The sequence below is a fragment of the Bos indicus x Bos taurus genome, chromosome 15, assembly GCF_003369695.1.
Source record: "Bos indicus x Bos taurus breed Angus x Brahman F1 hybrid chromosome 15, Bos_hybrid_MaternalHap_v2.0, whole genome shotgun sequence".
Taxonomy (NCBI): domain Eukaryota; kingdom Metazoa; phylum Chordata; class Mammalia; order Artiodactyla; family Bovidae; genus Bos; species Bos indicus x Bos taurus.
Window position 1 is genome coordinate 20463458 of NC_040090.1, and position 19589 is coordinate 20483046.

Sequence of the window (19589 nt, forward strand, 5' to 3'; positions counted from 1 at the left end):
TTTAAGCAGTAATATATTATAAATTTGCCTCAAACAATATATTAAATATTAAAACTGTGTTAAGGAAAATAGCACTTTCACAATTGCAATTAAACTGTTTAAATAGAAAGTTACCACCCCCAGGTGAAAGACAGATACAGCAATACCATGCTGTAAACACTGTTTTGAAAACATACAATGCATTGTTCACATAATTAAATGCCATTATATGAAGAATAAGAATTAAACATTCTTCAAATAAACAGTGAAACAAGCAACAAATATTTACTTAGCATAAAGTTTATTCACATTTATAAAAAATATCTGTAATAGGAAATCCATTAAAGCCAAAATATAATCAAGCATGTAGGAAAAAATGCATTCAAAAGTGAGTTGCTTTTTCCAGATGAACAAAAATGCTGATAAGTACTGAATTGCCTTAAACTTTTAACTGTTAGGGAAACATTTTTAAACAACAAAAAAATGCTGAAGGAAACACAATACGGAAGGTTAAAGGTATCAATATATGTCATACATGTTCCAAAATGCTACACAGGCAGGATTTACAAAAGAATCTAGTTTTTAAAAAATTACAGAAATTCTAGACATTCTTCTAGTAGTATAAATGCCACATACAATATTTCAAATCAACCAGTAACTAATACAAACATTTCACATTCAGTTAGAATAAAAACAGTACGAATAACATGAAATTAAGCTTTCAAACAGCACTGACAAACTTCTTCTCATTAAAAAATTCACTTGTACGTATAGGAAAAGTACTCATACACATGACTTATCTGAGAAATAGAAAAAAACTGTTAGAATTTTATAGGCAAACAGGAACCCAGATACAGAGAACACTATTGCTCTAGTTTTTAATTGTTCTGAGAATTTTCACTGAACTCTGTGTATTTACTCAGAGGGCATAATATTAATAGATGCAAAACTCTGACACACAGTTTGTGCTCTTTTTGATTTTTTTCTTCTTAAAAAGAGAATATTCTGTGTAGAATTATCTATCCTATTGAAGGCAGAACCCTATAAATGTTTTTTTGTCTTTTTCTAGTCTTATTCTCGGATGATAAAGAATCTGCCTGCAATGTGGAAGACCTGGTTTGATCCCTGGGTTGGGAAGATCCCTTGGAGAAGGAAATGGCAATCCACTCCAGTATTCTTGTTTGGAAAATTCCATGAACAGAGAAGCCTGGCAGGCTACAATCGGGGTCACAAAGAGTTGGACACGACTGTGTGGCTTTCCGTTTTCATACCCATATTACATTCATTTCCTGATTGTAATAGAGGGGAAAACTGTCTAATTAACTATAAAGTTTGTGTCAAGATAGATTTAATGGTTAACACTAATCAGTTACTCAGGGAAGAAGCACAAACAAAAACAAATTAACCAAACCAAAAAACCCACTACCAAAAATACAACAGGAATAGAAAAGGGAGAATGGGACAGAAATACATGTCAATAATTTTATAGTAATATTTTCCTTTTAATTATCATTTTTGGTTATGATTCTATCACATTTTCTGTTTTAAATTTAAAGTATTATGGATTAGATTCTCAACACTGGATTCTCTACAAACACCAGTTATTTCATAATCTTGATGAATTCCAGATTTGTTCAGGTTAGAGCAATAGTTTTACAGTAAGTGATGGCATATGACAAATCTTTGCTGCTGCTGGGTGATGGGTTGTCACAGACCCTGAAGCTGGATTTACAGTAAGATTTCTGTGAGTCAATTGGAGTAAACAAGTTCATGGAATATTTTATTTTATTTATTTATTTTTCATGGAATATTTTAGATTGTGATTCAATAAAAGATAAATTGTATCTTATATTTTTATCCATCCTAAGAAAAAAATGTGTGAGAAAACATAGATATGCAATATATGCTCTTACATACATTTATGTATAAATGACAAATGTCTATACATTTCTCATACAGACTTAGAATTGTCTATACTTTATAATTTGAGACAGTGTAATTCTATAGGTATAAGATGGGGTTGAGAAAAGTGTGCTTGCTCATTCTAAACCTAGCTCTTACCAACATGTTAGATTTGGGGCAAGTTATCCTTGCATGCCTTAGAGTGATTGCTAAAATGATAGAGTTTGCTTCCAATCTTTTTTTTTTATGTTTCCTAATTAGCCTCAGAACCAGCATTAGGTACTTGCTTGCTTTATTTATTTATTGGCTGTGTGACACGTGGAATCTTAGTTCCCTGCCCTAGATCACCAGGGAAGTCCTGCCTCTGGTCTTTTAAAGAGGATTAAAATAAGGGCAAAGTTATATGAGGAAAAGTGCTTATGTAAAGCCAATATACGACTAATAGTAAAATTTTTATAGGTTATGTAGGAGGCATTAAAAAGACCACTTTTTCTAATTATATCTAAATGTTGCTGCTAAGTCGCTTCAGTCGTGTCCGACTCTGTGCGACCCCATAGACGGCAGCCCACCAGGCTCCGTCATCCCTGGGATTCTCCAGGCAAGAACACTGGAGTGGGTTGCCACTTAGATAACTAATGAGAACACTGTAAGAGAACTCTACTTAAGGTACTATGGTGACCTGAATGGGAAAGAAGTTCAAGACAGAAGGGATATGTATGTATGTATGTATGTATGTATGTCTGTCTGTCTGTCTGTCTGTATGTATGTATGGCTGATTCATTTTGCTGCACAGCGGAAGCTGAAACAACAATGTAAAGCAACTATACTCCAATAAAAACTAATTTAAAACAAAATGAAATATCAAACAACAACAAAAAATTTTTTTCAGATGATTTCTTTGCAACAAGTAACCAAAGAGACTCTGAAAATATCAAACATAAGGTCTTTAGCAGTCTGTAATGATTAAGATCTTTCTTTCATCTGCATTAAGATCACAGTCTTAAAAGACAGATATACACTCAAACAGTGTAATATGATTTATACTTCTTAAACATTTAATTTGGAAGGAACTACAAAATGCATGTGAGTTTTAATCTCATCTCTCTAAAAATTATAAAACAAAATACAATTTTATAAATGGTATTACATAGAAAAAAGCAATGCCTGGCAAAAGCATAAAGAACAGAATTTTCTATTTCTCAGGAGTATGTTATTTTTTGAGTTCCTGCAAAGAGGAAACAAATTCACATATACATACACTTAAATAAATTTGTGCACACACATTCATTCCAGAAGTTTATAGCTTATACTCTATTATGTTTGTAAGGGGAGATTGGTCACATACAGAATTAGAAGAAGATACAAACTATAGGTCAAAATTATTACCTATGATCTTCTGTATCCAGACATTAAAAGATGCAAGGGATTGCTGGTAACTTTAATCAATATTATTTTGATAGCAGAAAAGTAAGTTACTTCTAGGTTCTCAAACTATTATTTATAAACTTTGAAAAATTTTCCAGATTAATAGTTATGCATAGTCAGATACAGATAACTTAGCAATGAAAATGGGTATGTCTACTCGTCGGTAACATGCACAAATTTATCAAGCTCCACTCCTAGATTTGAAGCCTATAATCTGCTTCGTGGTATAATAACCCTTGCAAATCCTTTCCATTGCAACCATGTTCTCTCTGAAGAAGTAACTCCCTAGTGTTTATTTTTTAAAGAAAACTATTGACTGCCCCCCCATAATAAAGTATGACTGATAGAACAGTTCATGACTAAAATGTGCAAAATATAGTGAATGCTATGCAATAAAGATAAAAAACTGATTTTATTAAGGTTATGATTTATAACATGATTTATGATATATACATGTAAGATTCTGTGAAGTATTTCCAACCAAAAAGAAATCCTAAAAAAGAGTAGGTCCAATATTATAATTTGGAATAATCTAACAATTAGAAATTCTTTTTCTTTTTTTTTAGTGTTCAATACAAAAAGTCTATGGGGCTTCCCTGGTGGCTCAGACAGTAAAGAATCTGACTGCAATGCAGGAGACCCTGGGTCCATCCCTGGATCCGGAAGATCCCCTAGAGAAAGGAATGGTTACCCACTCCAGTATTCTTGCCTGGAGAATTCCATGGACAGAGAAGCCTGGCGGACTACAGTGCATAGGGTCACAAAGAATCGGACATAACTGAGCGACTAACACAACAACAACAACAAATCTACAACCTTTTCTGTACAAAGGATACAGACAGTTCACCAGTTCTAGCTGTGACATCCGTAACAGATTCTTTTGAACAGAACAGTGCTCTCTTCTTAACTGCAAGGATACAAAATTCCTTATCCAGATGATAATGATAAAATTCAGGTTAAAGATGCTGACAGAACTCCCGTGGCAGAGAACACATGCTTATTTCTCCTTTATTCTCTACAGTTTGCCATAAATGGCTGAATTGACCTGTCTTTTTTGGTTCAGGGAAAAGAACCACTTAAATAATGTGAATGTCCTATATCACCAAGACAATGAGGGCTTAGTGAGATGGGAGTGACATAGACTTTTTAAATACCCTAAAATCATTTGCTGGCCCAGGATAAGGTGGTGGTGGTGAAACACTCTGTTTTCTGGTCAATGCCACTGCCTGTTCATAAGAAGGTAATCCTGTATCTTCCAATGAAGGTGGCGATGGAGACAAGACAGCCTCCTCTGGTCTTCTGAAGATGATGGAAGGAGTATGTCTGCCCCTTCTTACATAGATGTCTGAAGAACTAAATAGAGCATTGAGGTTTAGGAAAGGCAATATTTTAGGTTAAGACAGCAATATTAAGAATCCAACTATTTAGATCAAAGCTGAACCTTCTTTATTAATATAACAAGTTTTATTTTACCCATAAACTCTGAATGAGTCTTGGTTTAGTGGGAAGACCAAGAGCTTTGAAGTCAGTCATGGGTATGAAACAGGATCCTATCATTTCATAGCAATGTGACCAAAGGCAAGGTACCCTAACTCAGGTTTCTTCCTCTGTAAAATGGGAATAATAATAGCTACATCAACAGAGATTTTCTTTATGGATTGAGAAAGATTATGTAAGGCATCTAAGCAGAGTCTGGAATACTGTAACAAGGACTCAAAACACATGAATTCTTTTTTTCTCCTATTCCTGAATTAAAATTTCCTCAAAGTATAGTGTTAAACCAAATCCAGGCTTTGTTGAAAGGCGCTACAACTCAAAGCTAAAGAAATTGATGCCACAGAGGTAATAACATCAGTGGATGCCCATCTCTTTCCTCTGTTACCCCAGCAGCCTGCTGGCTGGTCCATCCCTCCTCAGCAGGACTTCCATCCCATCATTCTTCTCCACAAAAGTCTAACTTGAAGTCTACTTTCTACTGAATCAACTTCCAACTCCTGTGCCTACTTTTCAAGGCCTCCCTTCATCTAGCCTTGCTTTATTTTATAGCTCTCTGCCCTTGCCAAGGCAGCGTCTTTACTCCCCATTGATCTCCATGGATGCAAGCCTAACAATTAGAAAAAAAAAATTTTTTTTTAATTAAAAAAAAATGGCTTAGTTCAAGTTCCACCATTTTTCACAAAGTTTTGTCACCTACACCAGCCAATGAAAACTGAAATGCAATACTGGTCTGGTGTTCCAAAACTACATTTCCCCTTCTCACTTGTAAATTACAAATTATAATTTAAACATAAGAAATTGATCCACTTAGACTGTGAGGTTGGCTGTCTATGAAGCATCTATGCAGAAATTAACCTCCTATAGTATGGTTAATAAGATAATTAAAATATATAGATGATCCTGAACCTATAGTCAATATTTATAATAGTATTCTTCCTAATAAGAGAGTTTAGCAGACCCAAAATACTGTACACCTTTGCAAACTAAATTAATATCAACTTGACTCTTAGAATACCTTTTCTGTTGGAAGTTATAATGAGATCTGAAATTGAAAGGAAAGAGAGAGGAAAATAGCAGAGAGAGAAGAAGAGAAAAAGGTCTATGTAAATCGAGGAATTGGATAATCTGCTCTTCAATAGTTGAGAGGTGCCTGAGAGCCTCAGAAGTTTACTTACAGGGCTCAATATAATTCCTCCTCTGTGGGAAATCTGGAATGTATGCATGGTAGGCTTGTCACTTGCCACATTCATTAGCTTGTGATGAAAAGTACTACTTGCTTGCTTATAGGAAACAGGAGAGACAGATGTTTTACTTGAACAAAGAAATTTTTCCATGTTGACCTTCAAAATCTGTTACAGGAACAGTATAATGATACTAAAATCATTAAGTGTTTTCACAGTGATTTCTTACATACAACCTTACATGACTGAAATCAGAAAGTACACACCAAGAACATCTCAGATAAGCTGACAACATTATATTATGCCTATTTTCCTCCATAAAATATAGGGACTAAGAAATGAAAAGATCTTGTTTCCCATTTCTTGGCATGTTTTTACAAAAGAATGAGACAAACTATTCTAACAATGATCTCATTTTTTACTCCTTTCTTTTTCAAAATATTCCTCACCCTTCCCCCACTTTCAGACTTGCAAAATGTAGAAAGAGAACATGTAACTCTGTTGGAAGAATTTCTTGGGACAATTGATAAAAAGTACTTTAGTCAGTAAGTATTTAAAAGTTAATCTTAACACAAAGGAATGTCTGGTTAACCTAGTTTGAAATGTGCCCTATAAAGGGTTGCTCTGAGAATCAAAGTGAGACAGTAGATGTAAAAATGACCTGTAAATGGGACAGCATTCTACTGTACTAAGGATAACTAATCTTACTTTTAAAATAGGAGATATCTGGGTTTTCAAAATTTAATAATAACATACACAGAAAACATGTATAATAATGGCACCTCTTTACTCCTTGTGTCTTTGAATTCTGCTTCTGAACTTATGCAGGAAAGAAGCTAGAAGGCTTCAGAGAAAAAAAGGCATAAGGTAAGAAGGTGTAGTAGTGTAGAAAAGCAGAGAAATGGAAAAAAACAGGAAAGAGAAGAGAACGATGTTGAGCATGACACTGAATAATGACTGTCTTCACAGATCTTCAGGGAAATTATTAAATACTGAGAGCATACACATGGACTTTAGGGGAAAATATTGTAAATGGGATAGAAAAGAAGGAAAGATAAAAGACAAGGAGAGTCTTTAAAGATAAATATTCCAATTTCTTCATTAACCCATGAATTTCCAGGTATCCTGCAGCTTGTGGAGAAAGCCATATTAAATAAGATCTTAGTAAGCCCTTGAAAATGGGGAGAACTTGCTGATTCTCTGTTAAGTAGGTGAAATTAATAGAAACCTCACATTAAAGATAGTGGTTTAAGAACAATTGCACAAATTTTTCCTTACTTTCTTTCACTTTTCAAACTTTTAGAGGATTTATAGAACTCTCAGACAATCTCCTTAGTTCCTGCCCGTGATCACATAATGCCTCAGGGGACTGCTTAGGAATTCCAGCTGGTGGATAGAATTACACTTTACTTTGCCCTCGTCCTCTGCCCCCTTTGCTGGCATGTCCTCCTCTGCAGGGGCTTCCCAGGAAGCAGTGGTAAACAATTTGCCTGCAATGCAGAGGACACAAGTTCAATCCCTGGGTTGGAAGGATTCCCTGGAGAAGGAAATGGCAACTCACTCCACTATGCCTGCTAGAGAAATTCCATGGACAGCGGAGCCTGGTGGGCTACAGTCCATGGGATCACAAAAGAGCTGGATACAACTAAGAGACTAAAACAACAGCAACAACCAACTTCCTCTGCACTCTTACTACGGGCATCCTTTCAGACTTGCCTCTGCCCTTGCCTCTGTCCTTTCATCACACTCAGAAAACTTGGCTTCAGCTTTTATCTTCCAATGGATTCATCCTAATTCCACCTCTATTGCCCTAAACTCTTACCTTAACAATAAAGAAAAAATTTTTATTATGGTAAAATATGCATAACGTAAAATTTGTCATTATAACCATTTTTAGGTGTACAATTAATAGTATTAATTATATTCACAATGTTGTACAGCCATCACCACTATCTATTTCCATAATCGTTTTATCACCTGGTCAATAATGAGCATCTTTATAGAATTTGGAACCGCAAATAGGGTAAATAAGGATATACAAGAAATAATTCTGATTGCCTGTTTTGCATGTGTTGCTTTTTTTAAAAATAAGGTAGTTCTACACTTTTATCTATACTTACAGATAAGATGGCACCCCACTCCAGTACTCTTGCCTGGAAAATCCCAGGGACAGAGGAGCCTGGTAGGCTGCAGTCCATGGGGTCACTAAAAGTCGGACTCGACTGAGCGACTTCACTTTCACTTTTCACTTTCATGCATTGGAGAAGGAAATGGCAACCCGCTCCAGTGTTCTTGCCTGGAGAATCCCAGGGACAGAGGAGCCTGGTGGGCTGCCGTCTATGGGGTCGCACAGAGTCGGACACGACTGAAATGACTTAGCAGCAGTAGCAGTAGCACAGATAAGAATATGAATGATAATAACTCTTTATTCTAACGATGTTGAGATTTATTATGCAAACAATTATGGGCTTTAGGAAGCTTTACTAATATGCTGGAATTCAGTTAATAGCAATGTATTAACATTGGCTTGTGTTAGTCGCTCAGTCATGTCCGACTCTTTGTGACCCCACGGATGGGAGCCCACCAGTCTTTTCTGAACATTGAATCCTCCAGGCAAGAATACTGAAGTGGCTACCCATTCCCTTCTCCAGGGGAATCTTCCTAAACTAGGGATTGAACCCAGGTTTCCTGCGTTGCTGACATTCTTTACCATCTGAGCCACCAGGGAAGCCCAAAGTTGGCTTGTTAGTTTTACAAATGTAATATGGTAATATAAGAGGTTAACAATGAGGGAACTGGCGAAGGACATATAGGAACTCTCTGTGCTTTCTTTGTAACTTTCCTGTATATCTGAAATTATTCCAAAATAAAAAATGTACTTCAAAATATAGGCAGTCATTTTTTTAGCCATTTAAAAATAATAGTATAGAAAGTATAATCGTGAATTAAATATTTTCACTTGATACTTACCCTGGATATTGTTGCCTGTGACACTTGGTGATACAAAGATAGTAACCAACTAATCCCAAAATAACCAAAAATACTCCAGCAGCAATTAATCCAGTCAGAAGGCCCATAACGTCGATTTTCTCTCTGTTAGCATCTTAAGAGAAATCATTAAACTAACATAAATATAACAACTGAAAAGCACCACCTATGATTTCAATAAATTTAACATTGAGTGTAAGCACATTATTAAGCATCTAATAATTAATATTGGTTATTTTTAAAAGTCTGTGCCAGAGACATGACCAAAAAAAAGATATACTTCCAAAAGCCCTAGGTATGGCTTCATTTATTTTTATTATTTTAATTAAAATTATTTATTCATTTTGGCTGTGCTGGGTCTTAGTCGTGGCATGTGGGTTCTAGATCCCTGGCCAGGGGTGGAACCCAGGTTCCCTGCACTGGGAGTTCAGAGACTTAGCCACTGGACCACCAGAGGAAGTCCCTGATTTATTTTAAATGTCTTCTTAAATGAATAAAAGTCAAGACTAAGCAGGATAAACATATTCTTTGTTCAACTATACACATTTTGATACTAGCTACTGAGAGAAATTTACTAAGCAACTCCAGAGTGCTATGTAATACAGTCTCCTTACAGCTGGAGCCCTGCCTAGGAGGAATAAAAAAATCACTGGCAAAAACAAAACAAACCTGACTAAAGAGCAGCTAGAGATGATCAATGCAGATAAGACGAAGGATCTCCCCTCTCTAGAAGTTACTTAATTCTAACAATCTTAATTTACTTAGTAGCACAAGTATTCCATTCACTTGTAATGGTAAAAAAGAAAAAAAATTAAAATAGCTTACTGCTTGAAAGTAACAGTCTTACTTTTATTCTGTGCAAGTCCTGACTTAGCTGAGCTGTTTAAAAGAGCGAATTAAGCCTATTATCTCATTTCCCTAGTATCTCACCAAACTTGATTTTCAGTGTGTAAATAGACGAACACGGCCTTCTCTGTCTTAGATAGCCCTGTGTATAATTGAGAAATCTTTCCCGGATTTACAAGATATGTATGTTGTGCAACAACCAAACTCAAACAATGAAATTAAAATTTACTATGATAGAGGTTGGGAAAAAAAAACATTAAAATTGATCGCCTTACCTGATTTTGTGGTTGGTCCTCTAACTGAATATTCTTGCCAAAATTTCATCTAAGAGAAAGGTAAAAATGTCCAAGTTTATTTAATTTCTTTAACATCATTTCATTTGGTCTCAAGGACCTAGACTAGGGGGTGATAAACGCTTGGCATGGGCCACAGATAGGACAACCAGTTCATTCACGCTGGAGCAAGTGACTCACTCTATTAAATAATTAAAGTATTGCCACCCACCACCGTTTCTTCCAACTCTGAAATTGGCCAGGGATTTATGCTAGTGCCAGCTCTTCACCACTGGACCCTGATATTCTTCCTTCATTGGCCCAGGGCCCTCACTCAGGTATCCAGGGACACTATCGAGTTAGAGAGTTGATGAAAACAGCAGAGGTGGAAGTTGAAGCAGAGGACTCATGATCGGAGTCTGACTTTTTTCTACACTAGGTGAGCCTTCAGTTTGCTAGGACATTTTTATAGGTTTTTTAAAAAATTAATTTATTTTTGGTTGTGCTGGGTCTATGTTTGCAGGTAGGTTTTCTCTAGGTGTGGCAATCGGCAGCTGCTTTCTAGTTGCAGTGCAAGGGCTTTCCATTGTGGAGTCTTTTCTTGCTGTGGAGCGTGGACTCAGAAGTTGTGGCCTCCGTGCACTTGCCCCGAGGCACATGGGATCTTCCGGGGCCAGGGATCTAACCCGTGTCCTCTGCATTGGAGGCAGGCTTTCAACCACTGGACCACCAAGAAAGCCCTTGCTCAGAGATTTTATTAAAAGGTATTTATTGATTTGGAAAGACATCCCTGAGACTTTTTAAGTTCAGTGTTACTTGAGAGAGTGGAAGCTGTTTTTAAGGAACTGTGATAAAAGTAGAAAATGGATTTGTGAGAAACAGAATAGAATTTCAACAGACACAACTCCAAGGCGGAGCAGTCTTTGCTTCCTTTCTCTAATTGATGCACCAGATAATAGCAGGCAATGGGAGGCCGGGGAGAATTTGGGAAGAAAAAGAGCTGAGTTTCAGTAACGCCTTCATTTGAAGAACACCTAGAGAGGTTCTTATTGACTAAAGAGTAAAATGGGATTCTTGAGGAAGGGGAAAAAGAGCTGGGGTTATTTAACCTTGGGGTTATTTACAAAAGTAAAGAATCTGGGTCACTTGATATTCTTAAAGAATATGCCAGATTATTACAGGGACAGTGCTGGCTCTTTGTTTTGTATTTTTCAGGATTAACAGACAGAAGTTAATTATATTTTAAGGGAGAAATTCTAAAAGTTTATTGCCAAGCAATAAACTCCTGAATGCAGGGAATATATATTTTATCCTCAGTTTCTAGGGGAGCATATGACACATAGTAGATTATCAATAAGTACTTGAAATATAAATATAGTCATCAAAAAGCTAAGTCTTGATAGGAAAAATTTCTCTGAGTTTTGACTGATTGAAGCCTGAGTCAGAGAACTAACTCAATATCCTGAAGTTTAATTCAATGTGCTTTAAGACTGTCTTTGAATATCATAAATGTTAAACACAAAATTATAACATAATTGATAATTTTCTAATTACTGTAAACCCAGGAAAGTATAAAGTAAAATCTAAATGGGTTAATTAGCATTTTAAGAAAGTAGAAAGAGATAACAGGTATACAATCCTAAATTTATTTAAGGCATATAATTTCTAATGCCTGAAAAGTATCACTTTTTAAAGTACAATTTAATAAATGTCTAGCCAATTAACATCATCAACAAAATTACCGTTTTATCTTCATCCACAAAAATCTCTCTGGCTTCCTCATAATTACAAAGTTCTTCTATGCATTCTCTTTCTAGGTCACCGGGAGTGAAGAGCTCCAAATCAAATCTATTATATAGGAGGTGTCTATGTATGAACAGGTTTGCTTCTTCTTTTGATGTAAAAACTAACAAAGAAACAGAAAGATTTCAAACATTGATAAAAATAAGGCAGAAAATTCCTGTTTTAATTATGAGAAGAGCACATAGTTCCTTTGATGTGGTTAAATTATGCCCAACTTTCTTCTGTGGTTTTAAAATCTGACAAAAAGAAATATCATCAGTAAAAATAATTCCTGCCAAAGATGCAATACAGATATTAATCAATTCCAGGACATACTTGAGTAGATTATGTCCAAAGTTCTCAGCATAAGTGAAAAAAAATTGAGTTTCATTTTTTTCCTCTAGACAGTTATTTTTCCAATAAACGACAGGCCAGACTACGCTATTTCTAAAGCACTGGTTTCCTATTATTTTGACTGAGAAAAATTAGTCTGGTGTAGTGGCAGAGTGTTAGACACAGAAGACACAGATTTTTCTTTACTGATTTGGCTTAGCTATCAGCTGTATATCCCGGGATAAGTCATTTACATCTCTGGGTTGCCATTTCCTAAATCACTTTTTTTTTCGGCAGCGCTGTGTGGCATGCAGGATCTTAGTTCCCAACCAGGACCAAACCCATGCCCCCTGCATTAGTAGCAGAGTCCTGACCAAGGCTGCCGGACCACCAAGGAAGTCCCAGGTGTGAGTCTTCACATAGCTGTTTTGTCCAATATAGCAGCCACTAGTCACATGTGGCACAGAGAACCTGAAATGTGGCTAGTGTGAATTGAATGTGCTTTAAGTGTAGAATTCAGACTTAAATTGAAGACAGTGGGGAAAACCACTAGACTATGACCTAAATCAAATCCCTTATGATTATACAGTGGAAGTGAGAAATAGATTTAAGGGACTAGATCTGATAAACAGAGTGCCCGATGAACAATGGACAGAGGTTCATTAACATCGTATTGGAGACAGGGATCAAGACCATCCCCAAGAAAAAGAAATGGAAAAAAGCAAAATGGCTGTCTGAGGAGGCCTTACAAATAGCTGTGAAAAGAAGAGAAGTGAAAAGCTAAGGAGAAAAGGAAAGATATGCCCATCTGAATGCAGAGTTCCAAAGAATAGCAAGGAGAGATAACAAAGCCTTCCTCAGTGATCAGTGCAAAGAAATAGAGGAAAACAACAGAATGGGAAAGACTAGAGATCCCTTCAAGAAAATTAGAGATACCAAGGGAACATTTCATGCAAAGATGGGCTCGATAAAGGACAGAAATGGTATGGACCTAACAGAAGCAGAAGATATTAAGAAGAGGTGGCAAGAATGCACAGAAGAACTGTACAAAAAAGATCTTCACAACCCAGATAATCACGATGGTGTGATCACTCACCTAGAGCCAGACATCCTGGAATGTGAAGTCAAGTGGGCCTTAGGAAGCACCACTATGAACAAAATTAGTGGAGTTGATGGAATTCCAGTTGAGCTATTTCAAATCCTGAAAGACGATGCTGTGAAAGGGCTGCACTCAATATGCCAGCAAATTTGGAAAACTCAGCAGTGGCCACAGGACTGGAAAAGGTCAGTTTTCATTCCAATCCCAAAGAAAGGCAATGCCAAAGAATGCTCAAACTACCGTACAATTGCACTCATCTCACACGCTAGTAAAGTAATGCTTAAAATTCTCCAAGCCAGTCTTCAGCAGTACATGAACCGTGAACTTCCAGAGGTTCAAGCTGGTTTTAGAAAAGGCAGAGGAACCAGAGATCAAATTGCCAACATCCGCTGGATCATCAAAAAAGCAAGAGAGTTCCAGAAAAACATCTATTTCTGATTAATTGACTATGCCAAAGCCTTTGACTGTGTGGATCACAATAAACTGTGGAAAATTCTGAAAGAGATGGGAATACCAGACCACCTGACCTGCCTCTTGAGAGACCTATATGCAAGTCAGGAAGCAAGTTAGAACTGGACATGGAACAACAGACTGGTTCCAAATAGGAAAAGGAGTACATCAAGGCTGTATATTGTCGCCCTGCTTATTTAACTTACATGCAGAGTACATCATGAGAAACGCTGGGCTGGAAGAAGCACAAGCTGGAATCAAGATTGCCAGGAGAAATATCAATAACCTCAGATAAGCAGATGACACCACTTTTATGGAAGAAAGTGAAGAACTAAAGAGCCTCTTGATGAAAGTGAAAGAGGAGAGTGAAAAAGTTGGCTTAAAGCTCTACATTCAGAAAATGAAGATAATGGCATCTGGTCCCATCACTTCATGGCAAATAGATGGGCAAACAGTGGCTGACTTTATTTTTGGGGGCTCCATAATCACTCCAGATGGTGATTGCAGCCATGAAATTAAAAGACGCTTGCTCCCTGGAAGGAAAGTTATGACCAACCTAAATAGGATATTAGAAAGCAGAGACATTACTTTGCCAACAAAGGTCCATCTAGTCAAGGCTATGGTTTTTCCAGTAGTCACGTATGGATGGGAGAATTGGACTATAAAGAAAGCTGAGTGCTGAAGAATTGATGCTTTTGAACTGTGGTGTTGGAGAAGACTCTTGAGAGTCCCTTGGACTGCAAAGAGATCCAACCAGTCCATCCTAAAGGAGATCAGTCCTGAGTGTTCATTGGAAGGACTGATGTTGAAGCTCAAACTCCAATACTTTTAGGCCACCTGATGTGAAGAGCTGACTCACTTGAAAAGACCCTGATGCTGGGAAAGACTGAAGGCAGGAGGAGAAGGGGACGACAGAGGATGAGATGGTTGGTTGGCATCTCAGACTCAATGGAGATGAGTTTGAGTAGACTCTGGGAGTTGGTGATCGACAGGGAGGCGTGCTGTGGTCCACAGGGTCACAAAGACTCAGATATGACTGAGCAATTGAACTGAACTGCACACTAAGTGTAGAAAGGGACTTCAAAGACATGGTTAAGAAAAATGTAAAGTATCTCAATGTTTTATATTGCTTATATTTATAATGTTAGGTTAAATATTTGGAATATATTGGGTTAAATTACTTTATCAAAATTAGTTGCACCTATTTCTTTTTACTTTTTAAAATGTGGCTGCTAGAAAATTTTAAATTATTTATGTGGTGCATATTCTATTTCTACTGGCCAGTACTATTCTAGCATCTTCATTTCTAAGTTATAAGTAAGATTTATGAGCTATTTAAACCAAGGAGGGGAGACAGAATGGGTTCATCTGTTTTGAGTTGTTTTGAGAAATATTCTAAAAAGGTAGACCATTCTGTCCTGTGACAAAATGTTTGTTCTTTCCTCTTCTTTGTTCTTGTGGATTTTACACAACCATGAAACAGAATGAAAAATTTTCCAAGTCGCCATCATTTCTCATTGGGATTCTTATAATGGCCCTCGAAGTCATCTCCCTGTCCACGACAGTGACAGCACATTGCCAATGTGCCTGGATCTCTCCTGCCTTTGAACTTGCTTTCCACTGAATAGAACTTTCCTCTTTCAGTCTGCATTCTCACTTGCTTCCACATTTTGTTCAGTGTTACCTTGAACCCCATCCCTACTCACCTCTGGCAATCCCCATCCCACACTGTGTTTTTTCATGGCACTTTCCATCTAGTGTTCTATATGCTTTATTTACTTATCTGTTACCACTCTGTTCCCCCAGCTAGAAGGAAAATTCCATTAAAGCAGGGATGTTGACACATAGAGGTGCCCCCCAAATTACTTACAATAATAAATGAATGAACTTGACTTTCCTCTTGGACCTGAATTCTCAGAGTTGAGGCAATTCAGAGGTATGGTCTGTTATTCATCTTGGCACAGGTTTATAATACTAAACCAGTGATGAAGTAACTTTGAGTCTGCTTAACTTAGCTGTACTGTACTTACTTACAATATGTAAAATCTGATTTCAGAGCAGAGAATTAGAAATCTGCCTTTGTATTGCTACTTCTCAGATATGCCCAGATCTTTACATTTTACTGGCTAGAAAAGCAGTGCCAAATTTTGTCATTGTCAGCCTCCTTTGTAATCTGAGTTACAAAACACCCCTAACCTCCAAATGGGACCTTCAACTTAAAAGGAAAATAAAAAAGTGAGTCACAAACACTTTTATTGTTCCTGAAATGATATTTATGCCAATGAAAGTCTTGACTGCTGTATAAAACATGCCTTCTGGGTGGGACTGGTGTCCACCACTTCCCTGAGGTTGAAAGTTCTAATTCAGTCCATGGTTCATCTTAGACTTTCAATGCCTTATCAAACTTCTTCTTGCTTCCCTTATGATCTCAGGAGAAATACTGTCCTTTGTTATTTGGGTTCTAAGTAGCCTGGACTTGCTTTTAATCAAAAGAGGCAAACTTCCATGCCCTGGAGCATCCTGAACTTGCAGCAATGGTTCCTGTTTCCCCTCTGACCATTGCCAGAGGATACACTGGCCTTTGCACTTTTGTATCTGCTGCCTCAGATTATCTTCTCATCTTTATTTCTCCAGACTTAGACCACCGACACAACTGAGCGACTGAACTGAACTGAACTGACTGAGACCATCCTAAGAGGCTGTCTATTTCCCTGTTTTAAACCTACCGAGATATCCTATTCTTCTCCTCTCTCCTGTCTCTCCATGCTTTCTAAATAAGTTTCCCTTGAGTCATTTAAATCCCACCTCTTGGCTTTATCAGAACACAACTGAAGGTCCTTTATTTTCCTAGTTACTTTTCGTATCTCCATTTGTAATCTCATTTGCAGAGAGCACTGGCTTCTGTACTCTCCAGAGACATAGCTACTATGCTAACTAATACCTAACTAATGCTAACTAATACTGCTAACCAATACCTCTGCTCTTGAACTCTCTGTTTCTACTTCTGTCATAGAGTTTACGGAGAGTATCAGTTTACACCCTGCCTCGCCCACTAGATGAAGCAGTCTATGCAGATTTCCAGGCAAGAATACTGGAGTAGGTTGCCATTTCCTTCCCCAGATCTTCCTGACCTGGAGATTAAACCCAGGTCTCCTGAACTGCAGGCAGACTCTTTTTTTTTTTTTCATTAAAAAAAAAATTATTTATTTTTTAATTGAAGGATAATTGCTTTACAGAATTTTGTTTTTGTCAAACGTCAACATGAATCAGCCATAGCTATACATATGCCCCCTCCGTCTTGAACTTCCCTCCCAGCTTCCTTCCCAATCCCACCCTTCTAGGTTGATACAGAGCCCCTGTTTGAGTTCCTGCAGGCAGATTCTTTATCAATCGAACCACCAGAGAAGCCTTTTAAATACACACTCTTCCTCATTTACATTTCCCACAGATATCTCCAGCCTTCTGCACTCAAATGTGATCTCTAAATTCCTTCCACAGTTTATGATGTCCTGGAGAGTGTCTTTTATGCCTATATCTTGTGAATGAACGAATGTACTCATAAACATTCTGGACCCAGCATCTGGTCCCGCTGAGTATGGATCATCAACCTTATATATGAATGGACTTACATATATGGTGCAACGTGGAAGGCACCAGGAAGGATCTCCTTGCAAATCTCTGTTCCACTAACTACTTTATCCAGTTGCTTAGGATTCTGTGGTCAGTGTTTGATTCCTTAAGGTTAAGATATTGCCCTATTTTAACAAACACACAGTCTCCCAGAAGGCTTGAGACACTAAACTGTATTAACTATTATTAGCGTAAAGATTAGGAGTTTTAGTGTAACAGATCCTTCTCAAAAGAGAATGAGAGTAGGACCTGATGAGAATGAATGTGGGACAGATATGTGAGGGGAGGTGGATCCAAAGCATTGGCACCAGGTAGGGAAGTCCATGGAGAAGGCAATGGCAACCCACTCCAGTACTCTCCCCTGGAAAATCCCATGGACAGACGAGCCTCGTAGGCTGCAGTCCATGGGGTCCCTAAGAGTCAGACATGACTGAGTGACTTCACTTTCACTTTTCCTTTCATGCACTGGAGAAGGCAATGGCAACCCACTCCAGTGTTCTTGCCTGGAGAATCCCAGGAACGGGGGAGCCTGGTGGGGTCGCATAGAGTCGGACACGACTGAAGCGACTTAGCAGCAGTAGCAGTAGCAGGGAAGCACAGTGACTTGGCAGGGAGAAAGCCAAGTTTTTTTTCTTTCCTGTGTTTTCTAGGTTAGGCTTTCAGAATGTGGGCAGGAATCTGTTTATGACCTGGAGACCACAAGGTGTGCAATTCTAGGTTAGCAAGCCCCAAACCTAATCTTCTCACACCATCTAACTTTACCCACATAACCAGACATTTAAAAGTAAAAAAGGACCTCAGAGATCACTCCACTCCTCATTCCCTCATCATTTTAAAAGCTGAAAGGGGGTTAAGTTACTTGCCAGATTTGTCTGCTAACAAATCCAGACTAGGTCCATCTTCCCAGGAAGAATAATTAATTATGCTCATCAGAATTACCACACAGCCTCAGTTAGAATCAGCCTCACTCACTGATTTTCAGAAGTTGAAACAGGTTTTCCATTCAGTTAACTACCCGCCTGGTCTTAAATACATATTTACAAAAGTAACTCTCAGAATTAAAAATTGCAGTTAACATAGCAAACCACAACATTACCAAATAAACCACAAATTAAAGCGCATTTTAGCGCTTCTAGGATTGATGAGGGCATTTAACCTCAAAGACTACACTTTCTCGTTTGAGCCCTGGAATACAGGCTCGAGTTTTCAGCACGGGTTTCTTGGGATCTGCAGCCAGGCTCACCTTCTTCTCTCGCATGCCTAGACTCCTCCGAGGGACTTCTTGTGCAATGAGGAAACGCGAAGGTAACTACGGGCAGTTGGCTGAGTAGCACCAGGAGTGGAAACATAGTCCGGCAACTGTCAAACAAACTGAAACAAACAAAATAACCAACCAACCAAAAACACAGGTCAAAAGTGCCCCCAGCTCAGCAGTTTAAATTCCTATGGGAACGAGTCACCGACCTGTTGTGTTCAAAGTCATCGCGTGACTGCACCCCGCGCGCGGTTTCGGTCGCCGGGGTCCGACCCGCGCCCGGAAAGCGGCCGGGAGAGCTCCGGGGGACAAATGCCGCCTCCCCTCCATCCACCCGCCCACCATCCCTGTCCCCACCTCCCTAGCCCCCACCCTCTGGACTCTGCGGCCGGCTGAGCGGGCGCCTTTCGACCCTCTGCGTTGCAATCGGACCCGGTCCGCCGAGAAGGGCCCCTCCCAGCCACCCATTCCCGGCCGGGGCCGAGCTTCCGGGCCCTCGCACCTGCAGCTCCGGGCGCATGTTCCAGCAGCAGCCGGGCCGGAGTCCCGTGCTTCGGTCGTCCCTGTGGCCGCCAGACCCTCGGTCTCGGCGCCCCCCAAATCCGCGCCTTGCTCTCCGCAGGGCGGGAAGGGCCCCCTCGCTCGGGCCGAGGAAGAGCTTGGGGTCCGCGGAGGGGGCGCCTGGCCGGCTCCAGCACTCTCAGTGCGAGTCCTGCCTGGATCCCGGGAGGCCGCAGAGTAGAGCGGTGAGAACCGGAGGAAGCAGCTACCTAGGAGCACCCTGCCGCGCTCCTCCCCATGGGGGCCGGCGCACCTGCGGCGGGCGGGCGGTTGACTGGCGTCTCCGGGAGCCGCGCCTCGCAGCTGCCGCCACCTCTTTCTGCGCTAAGCCCTGGGCGAGTCCGGCCGCCTGCAGCCAGTTCTGGCCCCGCCTTGGCGCGCGGGTGGCG

The 19589-nt window shown here is 39.1% G+C and overlaps 1 protein-coding gene across 1 annotated transcript; it reads right to left on the minus strand.

Annotated features, from left to right (window-relative positions):
• Positions 1-263: 263 nt before the first annotated feature.
• Positions 264-19521, minus strand: PRRG4 (proline rich and Gla domain 4). The gene is made up of 6 exons (XM_027562728.1): positions 19142-19521; positions 18628-18755; positions 11833-11996; positions 10094-10142; positions 8955-9087; positions 264-4659 (listed from the first exon to the last, which is right to left on the minus strand). Exons 2-6 carry the CDS (start codon positions 18731-18733, stop codon positions 4425-4427), a joined length of 687 nt encoding a protein of 228 aa, XP_027418529.1. The 5' UTR covers positions 18734-18755; positions 19142-19521; the 3' UTR covers positions 264-4424.
• Between the last annotated feature and the right edge of the window lie 68 nt (positions 19522-19589).

Excerpts from the sequence above, each read along its gene's own strand:
- PRRG4 (XM_027562728.1), bottom strand. The coding sequence starts at position 18,733 with ATGTTTCCACTCCTGGTGCTACTCAGCCAACTGCCCGTAGTTACCTTC. Across the intron at positions 10,143-11,832 it reads TTGTGGATGAAGATAAAACG|ATGAAATTTTGGCAAGAATA; the intron begins GTAATTTTGTTG and ends CCTTTCTCTTAG. Across the intron at positions 9,088-10,093 it reads AGGACCAACCACAAAATCAG|ATGCTAACAGAGAGAAAATC; the intron begins GTAAGGCGATCA and ends ATTTCTCTTAAG.